This window comes from Panthera uncia, chromosome A2 (assembly GCF_023721935.1).
Source record: "Panthera uncia isolate 11264 chromosome A2, Puncia_PCG_1.0, whole genome shotgun sequence".
NCBI lineage: Eukaryota > Metazoa > Chordata > Mammalia > Carnivora > Felidae > Panthera > Panthera uncia.
In genome coordinates this window covers 49,857,331-49,875,201 of record NC_064816.1, presented here as the reverse complement: position 1 = coordinate 49,875,201, position 17,871 = coordinate 49,857,331, and the positions used below count along the sequence as shown (strand labels likewise).

The 17,871-nt window shown below is 51.8% G+C and overlaps 1 protein-coding gene and 1 non-coding gene across 2 annotated transcripts in view; one reads left to right on the top strand and one right to left on the bottom strand.

The window, feature by feature from the left end:
• The first annotated feature begins 1,319 nt into the window (after positions 1-1,319).
• ATP2B2 (ATPase plasma membrane Ca2+ transporting 2) overlaps positions 1,320-17,871 on the top strand; it is a 119,590-nt gene continuing 103,038 nt past the window's right edge. Inside the window, 1 exon segment of the mRNA XM_049641006.1 lies at positions 1,320-2,459. Within this exon segment, the coding sequence (XP_049496963.1) occupies positions 2,261-2,459 (199 nt within the window). The 5' untranslated portion in view covers positions 1,320-2,260.
• On the bottom strand, positions 17,272-17,344 carry TRNAN-AUU (transfer RNA asparagine (anticodon AUU)). Its single transcript has one exon. It is a non-coding gene; the product is annotated as a tRNA-Asn (tRNA).

The following is a 17,871-nucleotide window of genomic DNA, read 5'->3' as shown; positions in this document are numbered from 1 at the left end:
GTGGGAGCCCCAAGCACACTCTTTCTTTGGTGTCTTTTGTCTCTGCTAAAGACATCAGGACCATTTTATATTTCATTCGATAAGATACTTGCTGCTCCCAGGATAAAAATAAGGCTTCCTACTGCACCCTTGAATACAGCTGCCCTCCTGTAAGGCATGGAAAGTTTCTCCAGTGGCTCCAGCACCCTATGACCCATAGCTGGGAAGCCCCACAACCCAGATGGAAACACGACAAATTTGAATGTGGTTTATAATTAGTTCCCAATAAATTGGGAGATAGAGGAGTCAATAATTATTATTTTGCAAATGAGGAAACAGAACCTTGGGAAAATGAAAGGACTCGCCCAGGGTCCCATAGCCAGTATTTGAGAGGACTTGGATTTGAACCCGTCTTGCTCTGACTGTGGAACCTGTCTTGTTCACTGCCATCAGGCACTGTTCACCCATCAGCCTCTGCTCTTCAGAATAAGGAGGGAGCGCCCCCTAGGGGAAGGGGAAGAAGCACCAGGCTGGGAGTCCAGAGACCATCCCACCTCTGGACTGCCTCCCTCTGTGTGACTCTGGACAAGTTCCTTTCCATCTCTGAGCTTCCAGTTCCTTACTGAGAAAATGAAATTGAGTCTAAAATGCCTCCAACACTAAAATTTTGTGCAAGAGGAAAGGATGGTGAAGCAAAGAAATGGGACAGGGGACAAGGGGAAAGAATTGGGGGTAGGTCAGGGGCTCAATCCCATCTTCCTCTCCCCACCCCTCCCCCTTACCGTCCTGGACCTAGGATGGCCAGGTGTCTATGCCTACTGGGTGGGGCCAGTCCCCATGCCAGGCCCAGCCAAGCTCAGCAGAGGCCCTTTGTCACCCAACGCTTGCCGGGGGCCTTGGACACCGGTATTGGGTGTCGGGGTGGATTGGATTCTCTCCTGGCAGCCCTGCAGATACGGCACTTCTGCAAGGGTGGACAGGCAGGCCAGCAGGGAGAAGTCCGTGCTCTCTTCTCCTGGGCTCCCCGAAGGACGTCGTGGCTGCTGTCCGTGGTGCTGAACTGTGCCCCTCTGCCCCCCAGGTGAGGGCTCCATGCACCCCAGCTCATCCTTGGGGCCAAGCGGGGTCCTCAGTGACATCCTGGTGAATATGCATGAGCTGACTCCTCTGGCCAGACCAAGGGCCTTGATGAATGTGGTTGGGGGCTACAGGTGAAAGTGGGAGGCTTTCTCCCATTCCCATGCCTGGGAAACCAAAGGGGGGATAACAGTGTATCAGCAGATGTAGGTGGCATGGATGAAGGAAGCATATATGCTGGGGGACCTGGGGGCTCTGTACTTGGGGGATGGATGGGGTTATGCTCTGGATCGTGAGAGCGTGGTGTGTGTGCGTAAACAAGACTGTGAGCACAGGTATTTTTGAGGAAGGGAGTGGGAATATTAAGATGTATTTCTAGAAGCATGACTGCATGTGACAGTGTTTATGGTGCCAAGGGGGGTGTCCATCAGGGTATGTGTGAAGTGGGACTCATGTGTTGGTATATGTGTATGGCAGGGGGATGGGACCTAAAAGCAGGCAGGTTAGGTGTACAGAGCACCCTGAGCTGTATAGGTCAGAGGGTGTGTATACACCAGGGTGCATGTCATGAAGTCAGTGTGTTAAATAGCAGAGTGGATGATTAGGGGGTTAGGGTATGTTACGAGGTTGCACTAGGCTGTGGTTTGGGGGTGGTATATTGTGGAGTGCCCAAGTGGGCACAGTATATTTGGGTTTACAGTGTTTGCTGCTGTGCTATGGGGTATGGTATGAAACACCCACGTTAGGGTATGTGTATATGTAGTGGTTGTTATTTGGGGTGGTTTGTGTGTGTACAAGCACATGCAGGCTGGGCCTTCCTAAGCACCTGTCCCATGAAGCCTTCAGTGCCTGACCCTTGTCACCACTCTGTGCTTGCCCCCACAGGAGCCACCACCCCTGACCATGTAGATGCCAGCTCCAGGGAGCAGCATGGGCCCCACTGAATGGAGACTCCTGGGTCTACAGCCCTGAGCCCCTCCGGCCCCTGGACGTTGCCCCGTGCCCAGGGACACCCCTTGGAGCTCACCACCGCTGTCGCCAGCCCACCTCGGCCGCCCCCTCCCCCTGGGACCCAAAGTCGGCCACCGGGAGCCACAGTCATCCAGTGAGGTTGTGCTAAGGACAGGCACACGGAGCCATCGCCCAGCAGCCTCTTGTCCAGCGCTGACTCTCGGGCCCACCCTGAGCAGGGACTGGGGCAAACATGGGTGACATGACCAACAGCGATTTTTACTCCAAAAACCAAAGAAATGAGTCGAGCCATGGGGGCGAGTTCGGGTGCACAATGGAGGAGCTCCGCTCCCTCATGGAGCTACGGGGCACCGAGGCTGTGGTCAAGATCAAGGAGACTTATGGGGACACTGAAGCCATCTGCCGGCGCCTCAAGACTTCACCTGTGGAAGGTAGGTGTGGAAGACTTGAACACAGTGCTTGGATTTGGGATCTAGACACCCAATCCCTGGCCTCCCTTCCCCAGACCCCAGGAACCGCCTCATCGGGGTTTAAGCATGGGACCACAGCATTGCTACTGTGCATTCAAATTCAGCTCCATAACCCACGTCACTGGCCTGGGTTGTGTCCAGCTGTCCCAAATCCAAACTCTGATGGTGGCTCCCTAGGTGTCTGGGGCAGCCATAGGCCATGGAACTGCTGGAAGACAGGGAAGGCAGGAAGATGGACCGTCACAGGAAAGGTGACAGATACCCATATGTGTCTTGCCCTGGAGATGGGTGTGGGGCTTTTGTGTAACTGAGAAAATGAACAGGCCTAGGATCTTGGGAGAGAGAGGGTTTCAGCTTCTGGGTGCTCCTCTGAAGGGGACCAAAGCCAGGTCACCCGCTGTGAGGCAGAAGGAAGAGAAACCAGCCCAGCCTGAGCACCAGAGCATAGAGTGTGGGTCACCATTCCCACTATCACTTTCCCCTTGCCATGAGGGAGAAGAATTCCCTGCATAAACCCCAAAGATATGGGTGTGAGGCACCTCCACAGCACTCCCCATGCAAAGAGGCTACAATGAGCCTCAGTTTCTTCCTGTGGAAAATGGAACCGATGGCTACCTCACAGTGCCTACTAGAAGCCTGAGCATACAGTAGGTGCTCAATAAGTGGCAGCCATTATTATTCTAAAAAGTGGATGATAATCTCTCCCCCAAGCACAGATCACAAGCTGGAAGACAGCATTTGAATTCTTTTTTTTTTTTTTAATTTTTTTTTAACGTTTATTTATTTTTGAGACAGAGACAGAGCATGAACGGGGGAAGGTCAGAGAGAGAGGGAGACACAGAATCTGAAACAGGCTCCAGGCTCTGATCCATCAGCAAAGAGCCTGACGCGGGGCTTGAACTCAGGAACTGCGAGATCATGACCTGAGCCAAAGTCGGATGCTTAACCGACTGAGCCACCCAGGCGCCCCAGCATTTGAATTCTTATCCCCATGTGAGAGATGAGAAATCCAAGGCCAAAAGGTCCCTCCTGTCCTGTCTCCTGACTCCAGTCCCCATGCCCTGGGCACTGCTGGGTACCAACTCTCAACGCATTTCCTATAGAGGCTGCTTAGGGATCCAGCTGCTCACCTAAGCAGAAGTTTAGAAACACCTTGCTCTCTTGGTGTTGTTTGGTTTTGTTTGAGGGTGGGGAGGAGAATAGTAGCCCAGGGCTTGAGAATGGCTATATGTGCCCCAAGACAGGAGGGAGTCCTGCCTGGGGGCTCCTGGGCCTCATGTGAACCCTAGTCTGTGGCAGAATGGTCTGTGCTCATCTCCGCCATCAGGTTGGCACACTAGCCTTCCGGGAGGCAGGGTTGCCCTGGTCATCTTTGTCTTTTCTATGGGATGAGGAGATTCTCTTGAGTTGGAAAATCTTAAGTGTCTCTGGGCCTCAGACCTTGTGAAGAACCTAATGAAATTGTAGTCCTTTTTCCCAGAAAAAAAACAAAAAAACAAAAAACACCCACATACTACAGACATGGCTCACGCTATCAGCACATTCGCAGAGCCCCTCCAAGCAAAGCCATGGACCTTGGCATACGAGACAAACCTTGGTGTTAAGAACCCCACCCTCCCCTCCCCCCTGACAGGCTCTTGGACCCTGGGAAATTGAACGGCCTGCGGCCAAGCTCCAGCACCATCCGGGGCCATTACCATTTGGTTTACTGTGTCCCCCACTGTGTCCTGCTGGGAAAGCAGGAGCACACCAAAGGGCAGGGATCCTGTCCTGCTCCTCTCCACCCATCTAGTTCCCAGTCTGGTACCTGGCACAGACAAGGTTGGATAACTTCCCAGTAAAACCCTTGAGACGTGGCCACTGAGTCCCCAGCCCACAGGGAGCAGCTCATATGGCTGAGCAGCCAAAACAGCACATAATTCAGCCCAAGTGTAGTGTGGACCCCAGAGCTCAGAGGAGAGGCAAGGTGGGTGGGCCGTGAAGGTCAAGGAAGGCTTCCTGTAGGAGGAGGCATTGGAACTTGGCTGTGGAGAAAAGAGAAGGAAAAGCATGTAGCATGGCATAAAACAGCATTTCTTAGGTGGAATCCCGCAGAATGCCAGTGTACTTGCAAAAAGGTAGGCGTTATGTGGGAATAAAGGAGACCCGGTTTTCTCATCTTCTCGGAACATTGCTCTGCTGCCTGTCAGCTATGTGTGTTTGGGGCCTTTTGTCTGACCTCGCTCGGTCTTGGCTTCCGAATTTTTCATGAGGACCCAATGAGATCTCTGATGGGAAAGATCCCTGAGAAGGAGGAAAGGCCGCTGCAGGACTAACCAGAGCCTCTGCTGTGTTGGTCCCTAGAAGGATCTCCCAAGTGCAGGTAGAGCTGGAAGAGGTTTGGGGAGAGGCAAAAGAGCAGAATGCTATTGACCTCAGACTTGGGTGACCTGGGTTCAAATCCCAGCCCTGCCATTTACCAGATGTGGGATTCTGGGCAAGGTATCCACCACTCTGTGCCTCGGTTTCCTCGGTTGTAAAATGGGATCATAATAGTGACTGCCTCATAGGGTGGTGAGGGCAAAGTGCAGTGGCTTAGAACAATGCCTGGCGCATGGATAGTGCTACGTGTTAGGATTCAGCCCCAGAGACTAACCACCTCCATTTCCGCATTGGTAAAATGGGTTGTGAACGTTGAATGAGATTAGGCCGAGTGCCCGGTCTCTAAGTGCTTTATAAGTGTCAGCTCCTGTTGCTGTTGTTTTCATTATGGTTATCATTAGTCTGGAAGAAGCATGTTCTCTGGAAAAGGTGGAACCTGACCCTCATGGAACGCTGGCCAATGTCTGTGAATGGTGTGACTACTTTTTCCCAGGCCCTTCTGTGTTCTCATTGCACGTGTTCCTAGAAGCATGCGTGGCTATCCCATTTCGTGGATGAGAAGCCTGAGGGCTCGAGGTCACCACCACAGTTCCCATCAGAGCAGACTTTGGACACAGCTCTCTTGGACACTATCCCCAGAGGTGCCTTCACACCTGAGCCAAGCGTGTGCACCTGGGAACAGTCCTCTAAAGACGCCTTCTGTGCGATGAGGGCCTGAGTAGTTGGGGGCCACCTTTTCTCTCGTGTTCAGCATTTGTCCTGCCCTGTTTAGCCCTCTTCTGACTTCGAGAAATGCTTGCTTGGCCTCCAGCCCTAACCCCCAGCTTAAAAGCCATGTGGTCTGGGGCTGTGCCAGGCCTGGACAGGGACTCAGGTTGGCCATTCCCGACACCCCCTGTGCCCCTGGTCTGCTCACGTCAGCAAGGAGCCGGCCTCTGAGTCACTCTACAGGAAACTGCTCCAGGCCGTGCATAAATTAGCCTTCCCCTTCACATCCAGCTAATTTTAGGCAAAAAGATCTCTGCAAGTGATAGAGGGAGGTTGACACCAGCAGAATTCAACTCCCACCCGGGGTACCACCTACTGCCAGCACAGGCAAGGGACTCAGTTCCCATGACCTGACAGTGTTGGACTTTCCCCCTGAAGTCCTGACTCTGGTGACAACTCTGGGGTAAATGGGCTCCCTATGAGGGCCTCTCTCCCTGAAATGAGTTCTCTTTCTTTCCTCTTCCACTGTTGGTTCTGTTCCACTCTGGTGATGCCCTTCCCTCCTTACCCTCCACTGCTTCCTTTCCTTCCATACCCTTCCAGCATAGGACAATAGAGCCCAAGGCCCAGCTTCAAATTCTGACAGGCTTACTCTTCAAGGGACACTTATCTTCAAGAGACATACCGGAAGAATTCAGTTAACTTCCCCCAGCAAGCCTCCATTGCCTTATCTGTGAAATGGGAATAATAACACTACCTACCTCACAGGATGTGAATATTAGATAATCCACATGAAGGGCTTAGTGTGGCATATAGCATATCCTAGACACTTCCAAAATAACGTTCATTGTCATTATTATTATAATCAAATATTTCTTACAACAACAACATGCATGGGCCATATCCTCATGAAAAATGGGGCGATTAAATAAGACGGTACTGAGCAAAGAGTAAAAGTGCTACCAGAGAAGGCTTCCCAGAGTAGGCTACTTTGTGATGAGTCTGGAAAGATGGGTGATGAGTGGCCTGTGAGCCCCCAGAGGCAGGAGCTGTTTGTCATTCTCCACTGTGTCCCCAGCACTTGGTACAACACCTGGGGGATTGAACACATATTCACCGAAAGAAGGGAAGGAGATGGGCACTGAGGTGGCTTGGTCAGTTGAGTGTCTTGACACTGGATTTTGGCTCAGATCATGATCTTACAGTTGTGAGATCAAGCCCCACGTGGGCTCCGCACTGAGCACAGAGTCTGCTTAAGATTCTCTCTCTCTCTTCCTCTGCCCCCTCCCCTGCTTGCACGCTTTCTCTTCCTCTCTCCCTCTCTTCCTCTCTCTCTCCATCCTTCTCTCTCTCCATCGTTCTCTCTCTCCCTCTCTCTCTCCCTCTCTCTCTCCCTCTCTCTCCCTCTATCTCCCTCTATCTCTTTAAAATAAAATAAAAAATAAGAAGAAGGGAGGGAGACAGAAGAGGTTGGGGATACCCCTGGTGCGGGGTGGAATGGAAGGCTGTAGCCAGGGGACAGGACACAGGACACACGACACACTGTGTCACCCATGGAACTGGCTTCAGTTCCCCAAGCTCAGAGTGGCATTGCCCTGAGCTGCTGGGCAGGAACACCCCTTGTCCTTCACTTCCTAACACCTGCACCTCGGGCTGTCAGAAGAGGCAGCTCAGACAGGTCCCTCTGGGTGCCCCCTGCATTGTGTGTTTCCTGGTGGGGGAGAGAAGGGGACAAAGAAGGTGGGGCAGCAGCAGGGTGGGGTGGGAACTGGATACTGGAGTGTTGTGAAACAGAACCTCCGGTTAATTTTGTATGAATCCTGCGGCCTGCCCAAGTGGAGGAGAGAGTGGGGCTGAGGGAGGAGAGGAGAGCGGATCATGGGGACGGTGCCTCATGTTGCATAAACACAGTGTTAAACCAGAACATCCGCGGACCCGGCAGGGCCCGTGTCATCATCCACAGAGCTGCCACCAGCTGGGCACGGGGGAGGGTGTGAAGGCCACGTGTGTCTTAAATGTCTCTGGGTCCCAGGCAGTGGGGATCGTCTGTTTATCATTGTGACGCTCTATTTCTCCATGTTCTCCATCTCCCATGCATCACGGGGGCCCGGAGAGGTTGATAGGGAAACCGAGGCAGCCACAGATTCAGCAGTGTGCCAGGCAGGGTGAGGCTGGGCACCGCTCAGACATGGGGTCCATGTGGGGAATTCACTGCCTGGCCCGAGATGTGCAAGAATGCCTCTCAACCGGGGTCTTCAGGTGAAGTGGCCCATGTTCCGTTGTGGAACCCAGGACTCTCAGGGGTGAGGTCTGGAGGAGAAAAGCTCATCCAAGTATATAAGAAGCTGAGGAAGTGGGGCACCTGGGTGGCTCAGTCGGTTGAGTCTGACTCTTGACTTCAGCAGGGTCGTGAGATCAAGCCCCGCATCGGGCTGTGCAGTGAACTTAAGATTCTTTCTCTTCCTCTGCCCCTCCCCACCCCCACCCCCCGCACACACATACATGCTCTCTCTGTCTCTCTCTAAAACGGAAAAAAAAAAGGCTGAGGAAATGCAGTTGCCTTCTCAGATACTTGCATGGGTGGAGGAGGGGAAGCTGCGTAGGGGGTGCTCTGGCCTCCCCTCTGTCACCAAGCAGGATTCTGACCTCGGGAGCAAGACACTCACACTCTCTGGACCTGAAATGGGAATTGTGCCACGTTTGGAGACAGTGAGTTGAAAATACTTTCAAAGTTTTCTTCCAAAGAATCATCTTCCCGTATTCCCTGAGTATTTCTACCATTAGGATTACATTTGATAGAAACCCATCTTAAACTGGCTTATGCAAACACGGGATTTTCTGGCCTGTGCCAAATGAAAGGTGCAGAGACCATCTAGCATCAGGCAAGGCTGGATCCAGGACCCTCAGTGCTGCAGGAGGGCTTTGTCCCTCCCTCTCCTGCTCTCCTTCACCTCCATTGCCTTCCGTGTTGGTTTCATTCTCGGACAGGCCCTCACACTGTTAGCTTCAGGCTAACACCCCCCCATCCTGGCCCCCCCAGCAGCCAGAGGCATCTCTTTCCTCATGGTCTCCTCCCCTGGGTCCCAGAACAGATTCTCATTTGGCCACCTGGAGTCACATGGCCATTCTTGACCCAATCCCTGCGGCCAGGGGAAGGAAGAGGCGGATAGGTCAGATCCGGGTCACATGCTCGCCCCAGAGGGATGCAGGTCAGTCCATCCAGACCACATGGAGATTGTGGGAGGGAGAGGGAGATAGAGGCACAGGCCACACATGCTTGTGGGCCTACTGTATGGAAGGCCCCACTGTGTGCGGGGAGGGTGTAGGCATGCTCTGTGCCCTGGAGGAGAGCTTGGCCTGGATGAGGAGAAAGGGTGGAACTGAGGAAGCAGCTGAGCAATAAAGGAGCGTTTGGGTCACAGCCAAACCACAGCACTGTTAACATTTACACCAGTGTGGCGGGCATAAGCTGGGACCGTCCACAAGAAGTAGGTATATGACTCGTGTCCCAGCAGTGAAGTGGCCAAGTAGGGGTCACGGTCAAATCCCAGCTGCACTTCTTCTCCGCTGTGGAGCACTGGACCAGTTATCTACCTCTCTGTGCCTCAGTTTCCACATCTGTAACATGGGATGATAACAGTGCCTCTTTCATAGGGTTCCTGTGAGGATCCAAGTAATATGCACGAAATGCTTGGTGCCTGGCATGCAGCAGGTGCTATGTCGGGGTCAGCTGTTATTATTCTATGCTGAGGATTCTGTGTGTGACTGTAGGGGCAGATTGGGTTTAAGTTAGCAGAGAAGACAAAGGCAGCTTATCTGGGCAGATCAGTGGGCCCAAGCAACGCCAGGGGAATCTGTGGGTTTAAAAAAAAAAAGCCCCATATCTGATTGGCAATGCTTACACACCCCCCCACCACCATCACCAGGAAAAATACATCCCTTAAAAGCACTAGCTTTCTGTGAAAGTCTGATGAATCACGTGTGGATGCTTTCCAGAATGCCACCCTCACATCTTTCTGAATCATCAATAAGATAACCCCACATGTTGATTGAGACACACTATCCATTCTCCCAGGCGGAGGCAGCGGAATGTGTGCTAGGCCAACAGTTCTGCAGGCCTGGGCGCGGCCGGAAGAGAACAGGACAGGTAGCAAAAGCCCTGACCTGCCGCTGACCGAAGAGCTTCTGGGTGGATTCCAGCAGGACTGGATGAACTTCGTTTTCCACAGACAATGCTGAGTGGCCTCGTGGGTGCTTTGCACAGTCAGGCACCCACAGGGGAGTGGAGGCTCTAAGCAGTTGTGCAGAGCGTTTATGGGTGCGTGTCATGCTGTACAGACCCACTGTGGAAAACGCAAGTCCCAGAACTACCCAGCAGCTGTAACTTGCTGTGTGCAAACTCCTCAGGGCCAGGCTCTTCCACTGGGTTGCCTCGTGTGGTCCTCACAACAGCCCCTTGAGTGGGAAACAAGCACTTGGAGAGACAGGGGGCCCTGATTCTTTCTCTGAAGAGATCTTTGCTCTGCAGAATAAATATGCACCAAACACTAAGTGCCTACTCAGGAATGCAAAGAGCACAGGCTTTGAGGCCTGACTCCACCACCCTGGAGGACTTTGAGCGAGTCATTCCATCCCTGTGAGCCTCGAGATCCCCATTTGTTAAGGGCATGATCACAGTGCCCACCTCCCAGAACCGGTGGATACAGGTGCTCAGTGACTGTCCCACTGCTTCCCCTGCTTCAGGCATGCCAGGCAGAGATGTAGGCTGACACACATTCACTTGCTGACCACGTATGTATTGTGCACTTACTGTGTGCAGGCTTGAGCCACACTCCTCTTCTCCAGGCTCCTCAGGAGCGGTGTTTGTGTGATGTGGCTGTACACAGGACAGGTGGGGCGGCCAAGACAGGGACAGCCTTCCAAGACATTCCCTCTCCATCCAAGCATCCAGGGCAAGGAGAGAAGGATGTCAGACAGGAGACAACTCCAAGGTCACAGAGGCAGTCAAGAACCAGTAGGAGAGGGCAGCCAGGGGCAGGGGCCCGGGCCTCAGTCCAGGAGGAGGAAAGGAGGGAGGAGCCCCTCCTGACCCCCTCTCCCTCCAGAGCTCCCTAAAGACTTCCGGGAAAGGGGGTATGCAGAGCTGGGTTGTAAACTTCCCTGCCCTGAAGACCCTCCCCGTCTAGCTATGATACCAGTGACAGCTGTGACACTAGGGATGCATTAACACATATCGAGTGCTTTCAGACCAGGCTCTCCGCGGAGGATCCCTGGCACTACCTCATTTCATCCTCTCAGACAGGAATTGTTCATATCCCCAGCTTACAGATGAGGAAATTGAGGCTGAGAACAACACTAGTCAAAGGGGCCCAGCCAGGATTGGTACCCAGGCAGGCTGGCTCCTGAACATGCACACATAATCCTTCAGCTATTGCCTTCTGCTGACAAAAATAACTCTGCAGCCAGAGGGAGTGTGCTGAAGGTCAAAGGAGGAGGCGATCGGATCCATGCCTGATGGGGGACAAATACAGGAGAGGCTTTCTCGGGAGCTAGGTCTCAAAGGACGGGGATGAGCTGAATATGCAGAGGTGGAAAGGAAAGCACCCTCTTAGTGAAAGGGAACAGCATGAGCAAAGGCCCTGAGGTGAGCCCTGGGACATTCACGGGAAGAAATGGGGAATGCATTGTGCTTGGAGCCTAGGGGACATCTCAAAGGGCAGAGAACTCCGGCCCACAGACCGGGGATTGATTTTTGTAGACTGTGACTTTTAGTTGGTTGGTTCATGCTATGTGTGCAGACTCAGCTTGGGTAATAGGTATTTAACTTGTCTGTGCTGTCCGTGAGAGTGTGAAAAATGGGGATGGGGTTGGGAGAGGGTCAGAGTACAGCTCCTCTTCATGGGCCAGAAGAGCCAAAGAACTTGCTGAATGCAGGAGAACTGAAGTTTGGAAAGGCGTTTCTCATACCGGGTTCTCTGGGGTTCCACAGAGGCACCCCAGGGTACAAAGAGATAAGTGGGTGAAGCTCTGGGCTTCCTGCCCTACCATGTACCAGAGCAGCTCCTTTTTTATCTGCTTTGCATGGTGAAGCATCTGGTAAGATTTTTTTTTTAACAAAGAGTTTTAAAAAAAGAAAAGAAAAAAATTTGAAAACTTTTGATGAAATTAGAAAAAGGCAGTAAACTAGAGTATCTAAAAGCCTGAGTTGGGGGCCAGGTTATATAAGTTCTCAGCGCCTTGGTTTTTATATCTGTAGAAATGGCAGGTGGTAAACAGCTCCAGGGCCCATACTGGTCTGTGAATTCAACGAGAAAACGCACAGGGAGTGCCTGGCCCACAGTGGGGCCTCAGGGAAGGTTTGTCCGTCCTCTTGTGTTGGGTCCCCAGGGGGTGCAGGGAAAGGACATTCAGCCCCCCAACCTGTATTAGAAGAGACACTGAGCCAGGAAGATGCAGGGGGGACCATCCTGACTTTGGCCCTTATTAACTGGGACCATCTCAAGCCCACCCACCCTCACCCTGCAATTCTGTGCCTCATTCTCCCCATCTGGAAAATAAAGAGTGTGGGTCTGGTTGTCTCTGAGGCTCCTCCAGGCTCAGACATTCTAGAATTCTAAACACGCTGCCTCGCACCCCCAGTAGTACAGACATCAGACTGGCCAGAGGGTGGCTGACTCACAGCCAGACCCAGTTCCCTCTTCCCTCTGGGAGACTGTGGCCTCAAATCCTGGGGGCATGCCTGAGGCTCCACCCCAAACCTTCCACAGCCTTGCCCATGGCCCCTCACCCTAGCCCCAGCCCAGCAGCCCTTCCCTAGAAGGCGGCTTCTACACACACTGACTTCCAAAGGCCCCGTGGGCATTTCTCTGGCCCCCAGAAATGTTCTGTTTCTGATGACTTTGCCTCCCTGAATCGTGATCTCATCTGCCAAATGGGCCGAGGGGTGAGAGATGTTCAGTAACTCCAGGCTGGACCATCTCTAGTGTTAGGGCAACATCAGTGTTCCCCCCAGCCTGGGTCCCACGAAGCTTAAGAGAGCTGAAGCAGCCTCTCCCTGCAGACCCGCCTGTCACACGAGAGGCTCCAACAGGGCAGGTAAGTTATCTATACAGGCCCCCCTCCCTGCACAATGATTATCTTACTCCTCCTGGCGCAATCCAGGCCCCTGCTGTGGTTTCAGACCCAGAGTTATTTATAGTCAGTGGAAATTAGTGCCTCGGCTGATGGTTCCCTAGTACCCCCCTGCCAGCATCAGCCTCCACCCCAAAGGGAGGCCCCCTGGAAATTTCCGTGGTCCCAGGGACTATTTCTGAGCAGCAAAGACTGCTTTTTCTGCAGGATAGCTTTGGACAAGAAGCCATGGAGGTGAGAGGCAGAAGTGAGCCCTTCTCACTGAAGAATCTAGGAAGGTTTTATAGAGGAAGCAGTATTTGAACAAGATGTTGAGAGATAGGCAGGGTTTGCGATAGGGAAGGGCACTCCAGGTAGAGGGAACAGTGCAGTCAAAAGCACAGAAGCAAAGAAGGGTGTGTAAAAAGAAGAGCCATACATTCTGTTTGGCTGGAGCTTGGGGGAAGGTAACTGAGAGTAACTGAGCATTATATCTTCCAGACACTATTCCAAGAGCTTTACATACATTATTACCCCCATTTAATACTCCCCAAACCCTATGAGGTAGGCATTAGGATTATCCCCATTTTTACAAACGAGGAAAAGGAGACACAGAGAAGTTAAATCACTTGCCCACGGTCACACAGCTAATGGGTGCAAGAACTGGGATCCAGATGCCGGCAGGCAACCCCAGAGCCCATGCTAGGAACCTCTGTGAAGGGATCTGAATGTTGAGCTAAAGGTTTGGGCTTAAGTGAAGAGATAGGGGGGAGCCCCTGAGGTTTCTCGAGCAGAGGAGCAGTGTGGTCAAGACAGTTGGTCTGGCAGCCCTGATCTTAGTTGTAATGGGGAGATACCCCAAGGGATAGAGCCAGAGCAGAGTGGGGGACAGGCATCCAAGAGAGAGGTGACAGAGTTCGACCTGGCCAGGGTGGTGGTGATGGAGAAGAAGGAGCACCAAGCAGAAGGTCTAAGCCTGTGGTAGGTGGTCAAGGAAGAGAATGGTGTCAGTGCAGACTCAGCTTTCTGGACAGCAACTGGCTGCTTGTGGAGGAGACTAGCCAACAGGAGTGGAGCAAGGTTCAGGGTGAGACAAAAGGTTTGTGTTGGGCATTATGCACTCTCGGCGCCTGGGGGATAGAACGGCAGGCATGGAACCCTGCAGAGAGGCTAGGCCCGGAGATGACAGAGAAGTCCTGTCTCTGCTCCCAAGTCCCTCAAGGGGGGAAGTAAGCCACAGGAAGGCAGAGATGTGGGCCTGTGGTGTTCGCTGCTCTATCCTAGCACCTAGAACAGTGCCTAGCATGGAGTATACTCAATAAGCATGCAGGAATGAGTTCAGCTGGGGCACTCACCAAGCATGGGTCCTTAGGGAGCACCAGCTACCCAAGGGAGCGGGCAAAGCAGGAAATATGCGAGAGATATAAGGAGGGTCACCTGCAGGTAGGGTGTGATCAGGGTGTCTGACACTGGAAAGGCAGTCAGTTAGACATAGAGGTTGCCAGGAGAGGTTCAAGGAGGACAATAAAAGAGCAACAGCCTTGAGGGCAGGCTGCCGGATGAGGTCTTGGGAAACATCTGCTGGACAGAACAGCAAAATAGAGCATTCCCTGGGGCTGTCCCCCATTGCCCATACCAGCTCAACTGGGTAAGAGCAGAAAGAACAAGGGCCTGAGGGACTCAGGCACCCATAGAACCACAGGTCTGGAACAGCTCTCGGGGACCAGCCAGCAATCCCAGGGTGCACATGGGAACACTGAGGCCCAGGAAGGAAGGGACCTGTCCGAGCACATAGCTCCAGGGACTGGGGAGCCCTGAGTCATCCCTACATGTGGTGAAGGGGACAGAGTCCCTCCCCTCTGCCCCCAATGCATCCACCCTTCCCCCCAGGCCCCGCCTCTCTCATCCATCCGTGCAGTTTCTGTGTTTGTTCCCAGAGGCCACATAACAAAGGACCACAGATCAGGAGGGAGCTTAAACAACAGAAATATATTGTATCACAGTTCCGGAGGCTGGAGGTCTAAGATCAAGGTGTCTGTCAACAGGCTTGTTTCCTTCCAAGGGCTGTGAGGGAAGGATCTGTTCAGGGCCTCTCTCCTTGCCTTGTGGATGGCCATCTCCTCCCTGTGTCTTAACACTGGCTTCCCATGAGTCTCTGTGTCCAGCTTTCCTCTGTATTTAAGACACCAGTCATACATGATTAGCCCCCCCTCCCCAACAACCTCATATGAACTTAGTAACTAGTCACCCCTGCAATGACCCTGTCTCCAAACGTGATCACATTCTGAGGTGCTGGAGCTTATGGTTGTGGAGGGACACAATTCAACCCAGAACATTCTGCGCTCAAAGACAGTTTCTCTCCTGTAAAGTGGGGACATAAATGGGAACAGACAAGGACTGTGGTGCGGGCAGACAAGCTCACTGCTCTGTGGGCACCTATGTTCTCCAAGAGCCTGTCACACGCTGGGCATTAGGAAATAGTGATGCGGCCTAAGCGTTAAACAACAGACGCCCTACATCTGACTCCCCACTGTGACACTTACTTACTAGCTGTGTTGTGCCAAGCAAATGACTTCACCTCTCAGAACCTGTTTACTCATCTGTGAATTAGTACTTATTCGTGGGCCCCTGTGAGGAATAAATGATCAGGTGCGTGTAAGAACATACAGCACAGAGCAGGAAGCCTGCAGGGGATGAAAACCATTATTATTCTTGTCATTACCGATGTCATCATTCACATAGGTTTCTGAGGCCCAGAAAGGGAAAAATCCTGCCCAGGATCACACAGCCATCTGGCACAAAACCAAACGACAACTCATGTCTCCCGACCCATAGTCCCAGCTTTTTAAACCACATCTCTGTAGGATATTTTTTTAAAAGGTGGAGGGTGGGGGTGGTGCCCGGGTGGCTCAGTAGGTTTAGCATCCAACTTCAACTCAGGTCATGATCTCACGGTTCGTAAGTTCAAGCCCCACATCAGGTTCTGTGCTGACAGCTCAGAGCCTGGAGCCTGCTTCAGATTCTGTGTCTCCCTCTCTTTCTCTGACCCTTCCCTGCTCACTCTCTCTCTCTCTCTCACACTCTGTCTCTCAAAAATAAACATTAAAAAAAATTTGTTTAAAGGGGGCATAATTCACAAATGCCCAGTATTAGGAGAGCACATAAGCCTATTATCAGCTTCTCCATGTGTCTCGTGGAACACTACGGAAAATGGTAGTAATGGAGAACATAACGCAGAATGAATGAGGCTCTTGAAATAGGTGATAGGAAAAAGGTGGGGTTTACCACTGACCATGGCAGCAGCTTCACAAAAACAGATGCAAGGGGAAAGAGGCATAAAGGAAGTATCCCGAAGGTCCCGGTGCTGGGGTTAAGGGGTGAGATGAAAGGCGATGGTTTTTCTCTCAGGGTCACTCTGCATTTGTGAGGATGTTGTTCTAAGACGGGTCAGCCGAGGCATGCTGGGTGTAAGCAACAGAAACTGCCTGAGCACATGAGGAAGATCCCTGATCAGAATGCTGTAAGTTGGAGCTAGGTCTGAAAACCCCGGCTCAGCTTTCTGGAGGGAAATTGGGATGTGTCTGGATCTGTGGCAGGACTGACAGAACCAATGTCCCTTTGGGTCATGGGGGGTAGGGAAAAGTCCGCTCCAGCTGTGTGGGTCCCCACGATCCTCAGGATTCCAAGCAGTGCTTTGTTGGAAAATGTATAACACGCAGCTGTCTGGGTAGCGAAGGAGTCCTTGTTCGTAGTGTGTGCTGATTTCTGTGGTGCAAATAGTCCCACCACGTCCCCAACACGATGGCATTGAAAGCAGAGTTGGGAAGAGACATATGCCGCAGCACAGTGTTATATCCTTTTTCTACCAGCGGGCGCAATGGGCTCTCTATGCAAGACACAGATCCTAGTGACATTTGGTAAAATAATCAGGAAGGGATGAGTGTGAGATATTGTTACCCTTTGAATATAATTTATATAAATTTTAAGTATAATCATTTAATTCCAGTGATGGCTGCACTAACCAGTTCACAAAATTATCTGAAAACATAGCAATGGGCTGTTACAAGCAGAAGTGAGCTGGCTGTGCTGCATCACGGATTCCAAGTCCACGGAGAGAGCATGTGAGTGGCCTGGCTTGGTCACGTGCCCACCTCCAGGCCAGGAAGGGGGAGGAGCATTTTGATTGACAGCCACCAAGACTCCTCCCAGTGGACCTAATTTCCCAAAGGAAGGAAGAAGCCACTGGACAGCCAAAACCCAACATCTGCTTTTGTTTCTCTTTTGATAATTTCTTTTCTTTTCTTTTCTTTTTTCTTTTCTTTTCTTTTCTTTTCTTTTCTTTTCTTTTTAATACAATTTGTTGTCAAGTTGGCTAACATACAGTGTATACAGTGTGCTCTTGGTTTTGGAGGTGGATTCCCGTGATTCATCGCTTACCTACAACACCCAGTGCTCATCCCAACAGGTGCCCTCCTCAATGTCCATCACCCACTTTCCCCTCTCCCCCACCCCCCATCAACCCTCAGTTTGTTCTCTGTAATGTTAAAAAAATGTTAAAATGTTTAAAAAAAAATTTATTTTCAAGTAATTTCAACACCCAACATGGGACTTGAACTCACAACCCTGAGATCAATAGTCACATACTCTACCGACTAAGCCAGCCAGGCACCCTGGTAATTTCTTTAAGTTGTATTTTTTTCTCTTATGATATCTTCTTAATTTTTTTTTTTTATTCATCATTGCTTGAAGTCCCAGAGTCTCTAAAAATAATCCAAAGCTTAATCCTGAGACTAGCAAACCAAAGGACCCAGCCAGGAGGGACAGTTACAGGGGCTCAGAGCAGCCACATCCGGGCCACATCTCCACCCCAGCCCAGCCTCCCCACCTTCTCCTGGGAGGGAGGTACATGAACTAAATCTCCTGTCACATGCCTGAGAGCCCACCCTTAGAGATTCTCCCAAGAGGACACAGACATCCCTAGTGGAAGAGTGTCATAGGGCAGAGTCTTGACAAGTACCCCTAAGGGTAGGGAAAAGTGAACAGAGACCCTCAGGGGTTTGGAGTAGCCCAGATAAGAGACAAGTACCCCTGAGGGCTTAGACCTGATATCAAAACCAGGCCGAGTGGACATCCTAAACATAGTGAATCCATGATTTAGCAGGGAGCCCCACCGACCCTCCAGGAAGATGGGAAT